Genomic DNA, 14,052 nt, shown 5'->3' on the forward strand with positions numbered 1-14,052 from the left:
ACGGACTCGATCACTACATAAATATAAATTTCTCTTATGAGTCATTCTCCTCAGTTAAACATGATCTTCATGTGTCATTTCCTGGAAAAGTGTTTTGCAAAACTTCTGCTATAAGAGCATTTTGCAATAACAGAGAAAATCTGGAAACGGCAAGATGGACTCGCTCTCACTGTTGGTAATCTGTCTTTTTTATCTCACACAGGCAGCAAGTGGACATCATCCAACTGGTAATTAAACAAACATATAACACCTATAAATATATATACACATGATGTAATATATTCACACGCGGTACCTTGTAAAACCCTCTTGGACATGGCTTGATTTCATCCTTTCTGATTGTTTTCTAACCCACGAGGCACCGTTATGAGACAAAACTTGTTGGTGTCACAGAAAAATAATTAGTCAGTGGTTACTGATTTTTTTTTACCTTATATTGTATCATAGCAAAATAACCATAATAAAAATAACTCACAAAATAATTGTGATCTCAGATATTCACTCAGTCCTTTGTGAACTGCTCACATGTACACAAGTGTTACAGTTTTCATTTTATGGCATATATAGATTTTAAGAAATCTTTTTCATTTAAAAAAAATGCATTTTTCTGTAATTTTCTTCAGGGAACCCTTTGCTAATGGTCGCTGTAGAAGGAGATAATGTTACTTTGCCATGTGGTATCCCTTCTATCAAAACCTGTTCTTCTATCAGCTGGGACATGAGTGCAGAATTTAATTTAACTGATGAGATTATAAAGAAAGAAAAACCGACAGCTCCAAGCAGCCACAGGTATCGCCTGCTCAAAGACTGCTCTCTGCAGATTACTCAGCTGGTGCTCAATGACGCACGGCTTTACACGTGTAAGAGTGGAACGCTCAAGTCAAGTGTTTCACTTCGAATTCTTTGCAGTAAGTATTTTTGCTTCACACCTTCTTTTTGTTTTTTTTGTTTTACATACAGAAATAGTAAACAAAAATATCACAATGCTCACTTTTTTTTATCCACCAGTTACTGAAAGGTCACTTCCTGCAAATGACAAAAAGATGGAGCTTCATTGTTACCTCAGTACAGATAAAGGAGCTGACCCCTGTTTCAACCGCAAAGAGCTTCATATCAACTGGAGCTCTGAGGATGATACACCAATAAATGGAAGCAGATTTGTAATTGAACATCCACATAATTGCTTCTCTAAACTGATCATTGATACAAAATCGACAGACCACCACAGAAAATGGAGATGTCATCTAACTCAGAATGACCTTGTTAAAGCCACCATCAGTTATACGACAACAGTAAAAGGTGCTACACAGCCTGTACACAAAATGAAAGATGTTGCTCAGTACGTACAAAGTGTGACCAGTTCTCCCTTTTCCCCAGATGGACTAGAGGAAGTGTTTGCCACAGTGGGTGAGTCAGTACTATTGAATTGTGGCAACACTTCCTCTCCTGATATGAAGTGGACTTTGCGTGAAAAGCAACTGAGAGATGCTAGCTCACCTGATAATGGCCAAATAAAAGCATCACATGTTAATCAAGATTCCTCTCTGGTCATTAGCAGACTGAGCTCACTGCATGCTGGAGACTACCAGTGTTCACACTCCACTGATAAAAAAGATGTGCTCAATAAATTCAGGCTGCATACCCTTGATGGTAAGTATTAAAACTTTGTAGATGCAAGTGTATATATATACACATACAAATATGAGAGAGAAAGAGAGAGAGATGGAGAGATGGAGAGATAGCTATCGATATCTGATGTTTCATCTCTCATGTTCTACATTTTTACAGTAACTGCAATGCCTGCAGGGCTCAGAGGAGAGAATCTCACCTTGACCTGTGCACTTACCTGTGCCACAGAATGTGAAAATGACTTTGAATTAACTTGGTCAGGAAGTGCCCACAAAGGTTGGCAGAGTGAATTAATGAATATCAATAATACTCTGATAAAGAAGTTATTTCTCCCAGAGTCATCAGTGCGATCATACGAAGATATAACATGCTCTGTGCACAGAGAGGGCGCTCGGGTGGCATCAAAAAAGTGGCATGCCGTTGACCGTAAGCATGAATTACTTTACTGTTGCCTTGTCTGCTGAATGCACCTTCTATTCATGACCAAACTGATCAGAAAATTATTCCTTTCCACAGCTCTGCAAACACCTGCCTGGGTAGGCCTGCCTCTAGTCATCCTGATAGTGGCGGGTGGGCTCTACATTTACACCAAGAGGAAGCGCAACAAGGATGCAGGTACTGAATGTGCTTCAGAAATTACAACCAAACAACAGCTACAACATGAATTACTCTAAGGCTTTGATGGAGATTGAATATTTCCACAATGACCACAATGTTTTCCTTCTTGGTCTGCAGCTAATGATCAGCCCAGTACTGAAATGGTAAGATATCAAAAAACAGGATCATGCCGAGTCAAGCTCACATGTCCTATTTCACTAATGTTGGTGCTCTTCTCCTCAGACTCATGTGTACGAGGTCGTTCAGGATGATCGTAATGAGGAACAACAACAGCAACTACATTTAAAAAGAGAAGCAGCCACTGCAACAACCAGTTTTTATGATTTATTACAAGCTGTGAACTAGAGTGAAACCACATGCTATTCTTTGTCTTTATCACAAACTTCAAAATCATCAACAGATGTGGTTTACAAAACCTGTTTGAAAACAGACTTTTTTCTATTTCAAGAAACAGAAATGCACAGTAAATCAGCTCCTCCTTTGCCTTGCTACAGACATGCATGTAAGATTTTAAAGAAATAAAGTTACAAAAACATGATTGGTTACATTATAAGCATGCAAACTTATCTACTTTTGAAAATCCAACCCACACTGCAAGGATGAGATAACTGCAAAGGAGAATCTTCTTCCTTACTTGAAAATATTTATTATTGGACTGCAACAAAGGAGAGAAAAATGTTTTGGTTTCTTTGGTTTTCGTTGTTGTTGGGTTGTTTTTTGTTGACATGATAAGATTTGAACAATTTCATAAAGGAGGCAAAACCTCATACAACTTACAGGTAACTAAGCTTTCGTCTGGCATTTGATACAGACTGTTGATTCGCTGGCCTGGAGTATCTGTGAAAAAAGAAAAAGGTTCAAGTCAAGTGTTGAACAGAAAGGCATCACAGTGGCTAAAAAGCGCAGTAAGAAGAGAGTTTGCACTCACTCGTCAAAGGTGCAACAATCTCATATGTAGACATACAATTACCTGAATAACAAGAAAACAGAAATATTTAAACAACTCAACACTACGTAAAGTTAGTGTGACTGCATGACAGTGTGATAAGAATGAAAGAGTTTAAAGTCAGATCAAACCGTTAAAGCGCCTCTGGTGTAACTGTGTGATTCTCTGGGTTTTGCATCTGCGGTACACAACGAGTCCAATCACAGCAGCAATTATGATCATCCCCAAAATGACACAGACCACAACTGCAATTAAAGCATCATTGCTCTCCTCCTTCCTTTGCGACAGAGATATATCATTGGCTTTTGGTGCTAAAGAGAACAAGGCGAAAGTTAAAGCAACAATATAGTGAACATATAATCATAAATATGATTTAATGAATGTGCAAGACAGCAAAGGCAAACAGACCTGGCAGACTCGGAGTTTTTGTTGGAATAACCGGAACCGTTGTGGTCACAAAAGCTTCGTGTGAAAAAACAGGAATCTTACATATTACTTGTGTGTATGTTTGATCATTGCTTTTGACATGTCAAAGAAAAAAATCACTGACCTTGTACTTGTAGATTGATGTCAAAGCAGCGCTGAGTTTTACCAAGCGTGTAACTGCATGTATACCAGCCACTGTCGCTGGTGTTCACAGACTGGAAAGTCAGAGATGTACCATCAGTTTTGGCTTTGCTGGAGTCGAGTGATTCACGCATGTCTCCTTTCTGGATTGCCCAGGAGATGTTTTGAGGTTCTTGTTGTCCACTTGTCATGTTTACTGGGCAGTTTAACTTGGCAGGCATGCTGGGTGCGGCCTTCACAGGTTCAAGGACTTTGCAGTCTGCAAGATCATAACAAATCATGTGACTCACCAGTGAGATATTTGCTTGCAAAGTAAAGAGAAAGTAGTAAAAAGTTTTACCTTTTATTCTCAAAGATATGTTTTTGGCCGCAACACGGTCCCATCCTTTCCACATTTCACAAGTGTACAGTCCTGCGTCGGATTTTTGAAGTTTTGTCAGAGTTAAGCATTTTTGTCCATTTCCATCAGCTACCCATTTTACACGTTTATACACATCGTTGCTCGGTGTGGGCCATTTAAACATATCCTTCACTTGATTAGGATCTGTAGCAAACTTTGTCACGCTGTATCTGTAGAAGCTGTTTGGATCCGTGTCATTTTGACTGAAACAAGTGAGAGCTACATCTTCTTCTTGAACAGCTAAGATGGGCTCAGTATCTGTTAAGCCAAAAGTTAAATAATGAGTCTAAATGTACTAATACATGCATCGCATTCAAGGAAGCAAGTACCTCATTTTTGCTGGTTAGAAAGTTTACACCAAAATATGCAATATCAGATTAGCAGTATGCATATTTTTAGATTCATGGCATATAATGAAATTGCATTTGTTGTTAAATAATTTTTGGAGCCAAGATGATATACACTGAATAAACCTTTAGTTACTTAATTACAAATGTAGCAAGCATAGTTAAAAAGCGTTTATTTTTATCCAATCAGATCCAGACATTATCTGCAGAACTGCTTACCTCCAAATCCTGATGCGACATTCAACAGAATTAAAGAAAGGTAACCCTGAAGATATAAATGTAACATGTTCTGTGTAATGCAGCTAGTGAAGAGACAAAGATCAGTCACCTCTAGACCTTTTTATTTTCACTTCCTTGAAGTTACATAGAAGTCTCAACTGGAAACTACCATGAGTCTTTTGGATGTTCTTTACCTGATTATGTGATCAACAATACCACAGTGTGGCAAGAACTAGGCATTACATTTGGCCAGTTTTGTGGCCAAGTTGCTTTCTGGGCTCATGTTTAAAGTAAGGAAAAGAAAGTGATAAAGCTGCACTAAAGTTCTCTCCAAACACATTGATCTGACTTATGTGACTGCTTAAACCATTTTACTTCCACCCGTTCCAGTGGAGCTGTTCACTGGTACAGACATTTCACCTTTGAGGTACTTCCAGGTGTAAATGTGCATAACTCTTTCATTTAAATGAATAAAAAGGAACCCACACCCAGAAAAAAAAACTGTGAATAACAAAATATGATGTAATCCAAAAATGCCTCATGAGCAAAAGTTTCCAGACTAGAGCACTAAAGAAAGATCTTATTGCCACATACGTCTTCTTCCTAAAACATAGAATTTTAAATAAGCTGATAGATCACACGTGTGTCCTGCATGCACAGTTCTCCTAAATTATTATCTGTGTCATCAGGTTGGCTTCGTTTTCTGCAGCCTTAAATGTAACAGAGGAACCTCTTCTGTCTAACTGAAACTTTGTCACTTCACTTCCTCTTCTCGTTCAGTTTATAGAAGCATCATCGTAACCTTCCGCCTGTGTTTGTGTTGGTTTCACAGTTTCTCAGCTCTCTTGACAGAAATGGACTGTGCTCAAGGTTAGTTTGTCTTTCTGTTAGCTTTGGTTGTTAAAGCCACTTTAACCAGCCTGAACAATACAAGACTGAATTTACTTATTTAATCATTCATTTATGTTATTAATTCATCCATTAAACTACCAGTTCTTATTGATTGTTTGTGAGAGTTCTCTCAGGCTGTTGTTGTTCCTAAAATATTGGTTTTTCACAGGTGGTAAAGCATTTGGTCTTCTAAAGTCTCAGCAGGAGGAAAAGCTAAATGGTATCAACGAGGTGAGCTAAACACAGAACTGTCCAAGACGTCGACTGACACCCTGCGATGCTAAATTGTGTATTTATGTCATTATTAGGCTTTTCTCACAGATCCTAAATATGAAGGAGAGGAAGACCTGGCCTCAAAGCTTGAAATGTTTAAAAGTGAGTCTCAAAGGGGGTACCAGTAACACTTCAGTTCATTGTTCAATTGGTGCAAAGTCATAAATTTTGGAATAATAATAATCTTATTGTTTATGTTACAGAGAAATACATGGAGTTTGATCTCAACGACAAAGGGGAAATAGGTAGGACGCCACTAGCCGTGCAGCCCTGAAGTAATTTTTTTTAGCAACATTAAGCAAGTGCTACTTTCAGTAGTGCCTCAGACAAAAACAACAACAAAATAAACCTCTCAGATTAAGCAAGCAGTAATGTTTTTTACTTCATTTTTCTTTTTGCGCACTTGTAATTTTATAGACATAATGGGTTTGAAGAGGATGTTGGAGAAACTTGGATTGGCCAAGACTCACCTGGAACTGAAAAAAATGATGGCAGAGGTGGTTGGAAGTAGCTCAAAAGACACTATCAGCTACAATGACTTCCTCAATATGATGCTGGGAAAGAGAAATGCAATTTTAAAACTGTGAGTATGAAATAAGTTGCTATTCAGAGCATAGCTGTAGACTGCAAGTGGAGTCCAAGGTCAAATAAGGTTATAGTGAGAAGAACTTCCCAAACAACTGAAAAACTGAACTAATACTGGACATCAGAAACCTATACTTGTGAAATTACTGGTTATGTTGAAACTGAGCCTATATATCAAAGTAGTCCTTCAGATATTTTCTGCAGTTTGGTTAACTTGGGGAATGAGTTTCATTTACATGAACACTTTCTTCTCATTTACTTTCACTTTACTTGCTACGTGCACATGCTCTGTAGGTTTGTCGTTTTGTTGTTGGCAGTGGGGTAAAAAGATCCTATCCATCTCACTGTGATAATAACAATTTTACATAAATAAATACTATTCACAATAACAGCTTGCACAGCAACCCATAAGATACATTTACAGATGAGAAGAGTTTTTCTTAGAAGGAATAATAAAAGAAATCTTGTATTTCAATTCCAGCACAGAAGCATTTTCATAAATAAACTGAAACTAAAAAGATCTAGGCCTACCGCTTACCGACAATAGAGAAACAAATGCGTAACGTCTGAGGTTTGCAAGAATGCTTTTTAAAGCATGTAAAATGTCTTGTTTTTATTCAAGGATCTTGATGTTTGAAGGCATGGCAAAGGAAGAAGAGCAGAAAGAAGTTGGACCACCTCGTCGTAAAACCTTTTCAGACCTGCCCTGACCTTCCATCCGAGCTGAATTCTGTCAATAAACCTCCCCCCCTTCCCCCCGCCTAGATTTTAAAATCAATCAAAGGTAAAGTTGTGAAAAAAATGAAACATGAAGTAAAATGTGCAATTTTCATGAAGAGATGTAAACTAGCCTGCATGTACTAGAACTGTACTGTTCTAGGTGTTTGTTCAAGTACTCTGATAATGTGAAATGTACATGGCAGTGGCAAAATATGTGATCAGTGTGGTTCATGTTAGAAGGTCAACATTTTTACAAGTTCATTAAAAATTACGTGGTTAAACAGTCACGGATCTCATGTTGTGTTTGTTAAAGTGAAAAGATTAAACTGCATTGCATTTTGCTTTTCTGTTTTTAACCCTTATAGCTAAAAGAGCCTAAAAGTAAAAATATTAAACACATGAGATATAACTACAAACAGCTGCTTTCGCTCGCTTTTATTTTATATTCTTTCATATTAATTAAAAAAAAACAAAATCAAAGGTATGTTTCCATTGCATCTCCTCCATGCATCAAGGTATTTTACAGACAGAGGAGATAGAGGCACACCTCTTAACTATCACATTCAATTTGGGATGCATGACTGACATTATCATAACATTAGCCTACTTGAACTAAGGTGAACCATGTCTCATTTGGATCTGACGTATTACTTCCATTATTGTTGGATTTGATTGTATTTATTTACTATAGTAGTTTAAAAAATTGGGTGTTTCACAATATACAACAGTGTGGCCACTTTTCTTCTAATATAGCAACGTCAGATGTTGATCTTAGAGAACATGGCAAACAAACAAACAACAAAAAGATAATTGTACCGGTAGTAGGCTTATCTCTCCTTCGCTTTCGCCTAATATATGCCGTATGTAGTGATGGCGTGTGTCAAAAAAATCAACACACTGCTTCAGAAGCACTGTGTCGAAGCTTGATTCGTTTGGCCAGAGTCACGTGATCAGTGACGTCCGAAGCTTCATTTAGAAGCTAACTGCTTCGGTATCTGATTCAATGGTTTATAAGCAGGTGAATCATTCGCGGGATTTGTGGAGTGTTTTGATGGTGACAGATAGCGAACCACTGATCAGATTTGGAGCCAACGAGGAATAGAGGAGGTTCTGTTGTGTGGGAGTATTTTGAGTTGATTTTGGTCAATCGGGTGGGTTTTTCCAGCTTTGTGTTCTGGCTGTTTGCTTTTGTTTTGTGCGTGTTTATTTTATCTGGAAACGGGAAAAACTTAAAATGTCAAAAATCTGCTTTTCATAATATAAATATCATTAAATAACTTTAGAAAAACTTTCATTTGACTCGTAACATTTAATGTTATAAAAAGATATATTTTATTTTAAAAAATAATCTTAAAAATGTTAGTCTACAAAATGTGCAGCAATTTAATTTATTTATTCTCTTTAGCTGATAGTTTGTGAGGCCCAGTTAGACTGTATAACTGCATCTCTACCAGTTTTTCTGCAATCCAGCATCTTCTGTGCCATGTGAAGGGATTTTCCTTAAGGCAGGAGAAATTATCTCCACGAAAAGGAACAGGTTCGGCCATCGCACAGCGGAACAAATTCTCTTCTTAAATAAAAATGAAAAGTGTTACCTTAAATGCACCATGTTTTTAATTTGCAACCTCATAAGCATTTTCCCTTTCCATCTCACAATCAATTCTACCCCCAGGTCAAAAATATGTATAGGAAAATTTCCCTAATATAATATTGTTTATAAATATACCCGTCTAGCGATTAATTGCATAAGTACATGGAGGCAGGACGTCACAACAGAAGCATACTCCATAATGTGCATTATTATATGTATGTTATATGTAACGTGGTATTTTTCAATTATTGTATTTACCAACATCAAGAAGTCACAAGCAAAGAAAGACCACACCATGGTGCATGTTTAAACAAGGAAAGTTTACTGGTCAAAATTATTTATTAAACAAATAAACCACATTTTTTTAACACAAAAAAATACACGTTCAAAGCAACACAACAGCAGCCCAATATCAGACAGAATTCCACTCTGTAGAGTGGACAATCATTATGAAGCAGTTGGTTTTATTTTGTGGATTCAAGCTGCTCTTCATATTTTTGGCCACAAGATGTCACCAAAAAGGACTGTGTTGAAAAGCTTCGAGTAACGAACCGTTTTCAGAAAGCTTCATTTGGCCATCACTAGCCGGATGTGTAGTCGGCTACCTTATTTTGAAAAGAACGCATGACCGGAAATTATATTTTGTCACCCTGGGAGGGAGGACAGCTTAGCAAAGCTTCCAAATTGATGCGTTATTTAATATAAAAGAAGGGTGAGTGAAAGCGAATGTTTGTATACAGTTATACAAACACATAGGCGGTATTTATGTTAATGTGCCGTTACAGTAATACATTTGTACTGAACGTGTTAGCATGAACGCTAGCCAGCATGCTAAATCAAGAGCTGACGTATTTCCCAGGTTTGAGAGGCAGGTCTAAGCTCAATTAAAGATTATGTTTAACATTTTTAGTAAAACCCCAGGTGTCAGCTGCAGTCCTTATCTGTGCTGAAAATAATGTTGTGCTATGTTCACTTATAAAGCTCGGCTCACTAACCCTGTTAATGTTTTACTGCCTTTGTTTTTAACCTTTCTGGGTGTAAATTGGTTCACTGCGGCTATGTTGGTTTGTCAGGAGGATGAGCAGCTCAGAGGAGGTGTCCTGGATATCGTGGTTCTGTGGACTCAGAGGGAACGAGTTCTTCTGCGAGGTCAGTCTCATTTTCATTTTCACTCTTTATTTTTCAAAGCTTTAGTTGCACCGTCATAAGCTTTTCACAGACTTCATCATTCGCATCGCCTGCTGGCGGAGTATACAGAAGCGTAAATTATGTCCCCACACCATCAGGCTGCTCTACACTGTGGCAGCACAAGCACTCTGCATAAATACACAATTCCTTAGTGGTTCGCATGATTAAATTAAATCGAACCTTGACTTCTTGATTTTTGGTCCATATTCATCACAGCACCAAGATATATCAAATGTATTTGCACATCAGACCATACGTACAGACTTTCTTTGAATAAATCAAACCTGATGTGGTGTGCTGGTTTCTTATGATCACTTTCTCTGTTTGCACACTTATGTTAATAGTTACAACATCACCTAAAGAATAATTTATTGATTAAGATCATGGAGACACTTGAACTTTATGATTGAAAGATTTCTATAAATCATGCAGATGTAATCTGTGAACCATTTCGGAGTTCAGCAGGATTCTGAGACCCTGCACCATGCATGCTTAGACTGAAAGATAAATGCCTAGTATAGTGGTGACACATCAAAACAGCCAGTACTTAAGGATATGCTGCATGTTGCAAAACCATTTGGAAATCGTAGTGAAGCTACTCTCAATCAAAAATTACTTTGCTAAATTTATAATCTCAGCTAACAACATAAAAAATAAAAAACAGTTTGAGAGCGTACTGGGACCTTTTGCCAAACCAGTAAAGTGTGACGTGTATGGTGGACTAAAGCCATCAGCTATAAAGAAGACAAAAATGACCACCACACTCATGATTTTGTTTGATATATTATGTGGAATAACACATGCGAGTACTGAAATGTACAGAATGTGCTTAAATCAAACTAACCAGGCTATGTAAAGATGATATTTTACCTTCTTACCAGGTGTATGTGCTTAATGAATTTATTAGACCACCTTCCATAAAAACAAGAAAAATTCAAATGCATCAAAAATGTGTTTGAAGTTTTAAATCTGAACTGTTATCTATTAGGCAAACAACACACTGAATTCAAATGAATTTGTAGATGCTAGAAGTAGCTGCAGCTTTACATTAGGACTCTTGGAAGTTCCTTTGGTTAGAAATCAGTTAATCACCTCAGCTACTTTTTTCCATCCAGTAGTTTCTGTTCTGTTGTAATTTCAGAACTGAAACCACCAAATAAAACACATTTCCCTTTTTTTTTTGTGTTTGAGTGTCTGAATTTCTCTCTTGGTCAAATATCCCTGTACTGTTATTTATATTGCAGTGTCTCAATAACTTGCAGGGAAATCTTTAAATGATGGAGTAGGTCGTCACCTACTGGATATCAACCTGGGGTCAAGGTCACACTATGGCCAGTAACCTGTAACCAGGATAATCTGCTGCGTCATTTACTTTCTGGTCTGCATTATTTATTTTATTATTTGGTATCTTTGGGGCTGGAAGATGCCACCTTGGACATTTTACACACACGTAGTTTTCAGTTCAGCTACATATAGTTAAGACCTGACTGTTGCAACTGCTCTCCTCGCCTGTTTGTGAAGAGCACGGAGGGTTTTCTTTCTAAGAGTACAAAAAGGGCATCAAGTAAAAATGCTTAAATGAAAAATGCCAAGAAATAGCTGGCTGCATTGCAGTAATCTTGTTAAACTTTTGTATAATGGTTCTATATCAGTGTGCTGTGCAGTGCACTGCTGCAACAGTAACTTGTGCTATTAATAGCCTTTGGTTTCCTTCTGCTGCTGTGTTTTAGGTTGATGAAGACTACATACAGGACAAGTTTAACCTGACGGGGTTGAATGAGCAGGTGCCTCATTACCGCCAGGCTCTGGATATGATTCTTGACCTGGAGCCAGGTGAGATTTTAAAGTGGTGCAAACCACTTCTCTCATAAAATGAGATAGTAAAATAGTTAAACAGGCTAAATTGTTTCTATTTAAACAGATGAGGAGCTTGAAGATAATCCAAACCAGAGCGACCTGATAGAGCAGGCAGCAGAGATGCTGTACGGACTTATACATGCACGTTACATCCTCACAAACAGAGGCATTGCACAAATGGTGGGCTCTTATTTTATAGTTTTTGCAACAACCTCTTACAGGCACCACAACATGATCATCACGAGTGATTTAAGTTTGTTCTTTTTTGTAGTTGGAAAAGTATCAGCAGGGGGATTTTGGCTATTGCCCCAGAGTGTATTGTGAGAATCAGCCAATGCTTCCGATTGGTAGGTCTGATTGTTTTTGATCTTCTCATTGGGGGGGGGGGGGGGGGGGGGGGTCACTTGAACTAAACAACACACTGTGATATTTGTGACTATCCCTTCTTTTCTCTCTCTCCTGCGTAACGTAGGTTTATCGGATATACCGGGAGAAGCGATGGTGAAGCTTTATTGCCCAAAGTGCATGGATGTGTACACCCCTAAATCCTCTAGGCACCACCACACGGATGGAGCCTACTTTGGCACGGGGTTCCCTCACATGCTGTTCATGGTGCACCCAGAGTACCGCCCAAAGCGACCCGCCAATCAGTTTGTGCCAAGGTTTGTTCTTTTGCATCAATGTTACACTCAGTTTTCAAACGACACCAAACCACTGACCTCTGAAAAGCGAGGAATTTATTTATTTATTTTTGTTCTTTTTTTTTTTTAGGCTGTATGGTTTCAAAATCCACCCGATGGCTTATCAACTCCAGCTTCAGGCAGCATCAAGTTTCAAGAGCCCAGTAAAGGTGATTCGCTAGAAGCCATCTTTGACAAAGACAGTGGACTCAGAGACTTTGTTGTTTACAACTTGCGTGAAGCAATTGATTGTGTATAACCAATAAATACCTGTACAGTTCTCCAAACTCACCTCTGTGTTGATAAGCACTTTCAGATTCAGCCATTTCCCCTCTTTTAGGAGGCAGTTACAGTTGAGCAGTTTTTAATTATACTAATTAATTGAGCTTCAGACATGTGGTTGAACCTTAACTGATGTCAGTCCATCTTTTCAAAATAAAGGGGTTTCTCTTTTAGATTGAAAAGTGACTTTTACTGCAGTTTGCTTTGCGGCTTAGTTGAATGTAACAGAATGTCTCACCACCAGCCCCAAGAGGTTTGCCTTATCAGTGATTAAGCCTCATGAAAATGTAACTATTAAATCCAGAACACATGTAGGAATGTGCTTAGATGTTGTTCTTGTAATATGTGCAAATAGATTCAGGTGCTCTTACCAACAACCAGTGAATACCAAATTAGAGAGATAAAGAAAAGCCAAAAGGACCTATGCTTGTTTTAAATGTTACTCTTCAGTTTCATGAGATATAGTGGCTGTGTATTTGCTTGTTTAGACAGCTCTAACAATCATTTCCTGAGGGCTCTGTTTGTATATGTTTAAATAATGGGATAACGATCTAGACCAGGGGTGTCAGAACATAAGGCTCTGGGGCCAGAAGTGGCCGGCAAAGACTCCAATCCAGTCCACTGGGCAAAAAAAGTTCAGAAAGTTTGAACTTTTAACTGTATTTTCATAGTTTTGACAGCATTTCTTATTGATAAAGATCTCCCATTCATAATTCATCACAATAATTAATAATTACATAAAAGTTTGTTTTTTCCACTACCTACTATGATTTTTTTTTTTTTTTAGGTGTCTGTGAAGTTATGAAAACTTTATATTGTATAATTACAGAATAGTCTGGGCAATGAACTTCCAGAACTACTGTAATTTTAAACATCCATCAGTTTCATTGATTCGGCTCACTTAAGATCAAAGCGGACTGACTGTGTAAAATGAGTTTGACATCCCTGATCTAGACAGATGTGACTCTCTTTTTTTTTTTTAAGAGTTTGGTATTGAACGTGCAACATCCACTGCAAAACAAGTGACTGGCATTAAATTAAAAAAAAAAAAGACTGGCATTAAATATTTATTACTTACCAAGAGCTCATTTTTAATATGACGTGCTTCATTCACAGACAGCCCAACAACATGCAAAATAATGCTTATTTTATTTTATTTTCCATAAAAAGACAGGGATAAGTCACAAAGCAACAATATTTTCAATTTTCTAAAAACTATTATTTTTTTCTTAATGTGAAACTACTTTTTTATCGAGGGA

The 14,052-nt window shown here is 37.7% G+C and overlaps 4 protein-coding genes across 5 annotated transcripts; 3 read left to right on the forward strand and 1 right to left on the reverse strand.

The window, feature by feature from the left end:
• Positions 1-154: 154 nt before the first annotated feature.
• LOC146623215 (obscurin-like) lies at positions 155-2,592 on the forward strand. 2 transcript variants are annotated; one of them, XM_085365809.1, is made up of 8 exons: positions 155-227; positions 624-908; positions 1,009-1,299; positions 1,378-1,650; positions 1,789-2,055; positions 2,146-2,244; positions 2,365-2,390; positions 2,470-2,592. In XM_085365809.1, the coding sequence occupies exons 1-8, from the start codon at positions 155-157 to the stop codon at positions 2,590-2,592; spliced, it is 1,437 nt and encodes a 478-aa protein (XP_085221935.1). The 2 variants fall into 2 exon arrangements, with proteins under 2 accessions (XP_085221935.1, XP_085221934.1); XM_085365808.1 differs by having other exon boundaries at positions 1,009-1,650.
• A 400-nt stretch (positions 2,593-2,992) lies between these two features.
• Positions 2,993-4,793, reverse strand: LOC146623216 (uncharacterized). The gene is made up of 7 exons (XM_085365810.1): positions 4,727-4,793; positions 4,101-4,418; positions 3,744-4,019; positions 3,602-3,655; positions 3,325-3,504; positions 3,176-3,217; positions 2,993-3,084 (listed from the first exon to the last, which is right to left on the reverse strand). The coding sequence occupies exons 1-7, from the start codon at positions 4,791-4,793 to the stop codon at positions 2,993-2,995; spliced, it is 1,029 nt and encodes a 342-aa protein (XP_085221936.1).
• A 736-nt stretch (positions 4,794-5,529) lies between these two features.
• LOC146623217 (allograft inflammatory factor 1-like) lies at positions 5,530-7,461 on the forward strand. The gene is made up of 6 exons (XM_085365811.1): positions 5,530-5,596; positions 5,787-5,848; positions 5,926-5,992; positions 6,094-6,135; positions 6,308-6,473; positions 7,098-7,461. The coding sequence occupies exons 1-6, from the start codon at positions 5,581-5,583 to the stop codon at positions 7,183-7,185; spliced, it is 441 nt and encodes a 146-aa protein (XP_085221937.1). The 5' UTR covers positions 5,530-5,580; the 3' UTR covers positions 7,186-7,461.
• Positions 7,462-9,422: 1,961 nt separating this feature from the next.
• On the forward strand, positions 9,423-13,819 carry LOC146623218 (casein kinase II subunit beta-like). Its single transcript, XM_085365812.1, has 7 exons — positions 9,423-9,498; positions 9,860-9,935; positions 11,705-11,807; positions 11,896-12,011; positions 12,103-12,178; positions 12,304-12,493; positions 12,603-13,819. Exons 2-7 carry the CDS (start codon positions 9,864-9,866, stop codon positions 12,691-12,693), a joined length of 648 nt encoding a protein of 215 aa, XP_085221938.1. The 5' UTR covers positions 9,423-9,498; positions 9,860-9,863; the 3' UTR covers positions 12,694-13,819.
• The last annotated feature ends 233 nt before the right edge of the window (positions 13,820-14,052 follow it).

Source organism: Diplotaxodon limnothrissa, linkage group LG11, assembly GCF_057381915.1.
Source record: "Diplotaxodon limnothrissa isolate DT_005_m linkage group LG11, D_limnothrissa_male_GT1.1, whole genome shotgun sequence".
NCBI classification, from domain to species: Eukaryota; Metazoa; Chordata; class Actinopteri; order Cichliformes; family Cichlidae; genus Diplotaxodon; species Diplotaxodon limnothrissa.

Coding starts and splice junctions, on each gene's coding strand:
- LOC146623215 (XM_085365808.1), top strand. CDS start 155: ATGGACTCGCTCTCACTGTTGGTAATCTGTCTTTTTTATCTCACACAG. Junction 1,651..1,788: donor CAGGCTGCATACCCTTGATG/GTAAGTATTAAA, acceptor ACATTTTTACAG/TAACTGCAATGCCTGCAGGG. Junction 2,245..2,364: donor GAAGCGCAACAAGGATGCAG/GTACTGAATGTG, acceptor CTTGGTCTGCAG/CTAATGATCAGCCCAGTACT.
- LOC146623217 (XM_085365811.1), top strand. Junction 5,849..5,925: donor AGCTAAATGGTATCAACGAG/GTGAGCTAAACA, acceptor TGTCATTATTAG/GCTTTTCTCACAGATCCTAA. Junction 6,474..7,097: donor AGAAATGCAATTTTAAAACT/GTGAGTATGAAA, acceptor TTTTTATTCAAG/GATCTTGATGTTTGAAGGCA.
- LOC146623216 (XM_085365810.1), bottom strand. CDS start 4,793: ATGTTACATTTATATCTTCAGGGTTACCTTTCTTTAATTCTGTTGAAT. Junction 4,020..4,100: donor CATATCTTTGAGAATAAAAG/GTAAAACTTTTT, acceptor ATGATCTTGCAG/ACTGCAAAGTCCTTGAACCT. Junction 3,218..3,324: donor ACACCAGAGGCGCTTTAACG/GTTTGATCTGAC, acceptor CTTGTTATTCAG/GTAATTGTATGTCTACATAT.
- LOC146623218 (XM_085365812.1), top strand. CDS start 9,864: ATGAGCAGCTCAGAGGAGGTGTCCTGGATATCGTGGTTCTGTGGACTC. Junction 9,936..11,704: donor GGAACGAGTTCTTCTGCGAG/GTCAGTCTCATT, acceptor GCTGTGTTTTAG/GTTGATGAAGACTACATACA. Junction 11,808..11,895: donor GATTCTTGACCTGGAGCCAG/GTGAGATTTTAA, acceptor CTATTTAAACAG/ATGAGGAGCTTGAAGATAAT.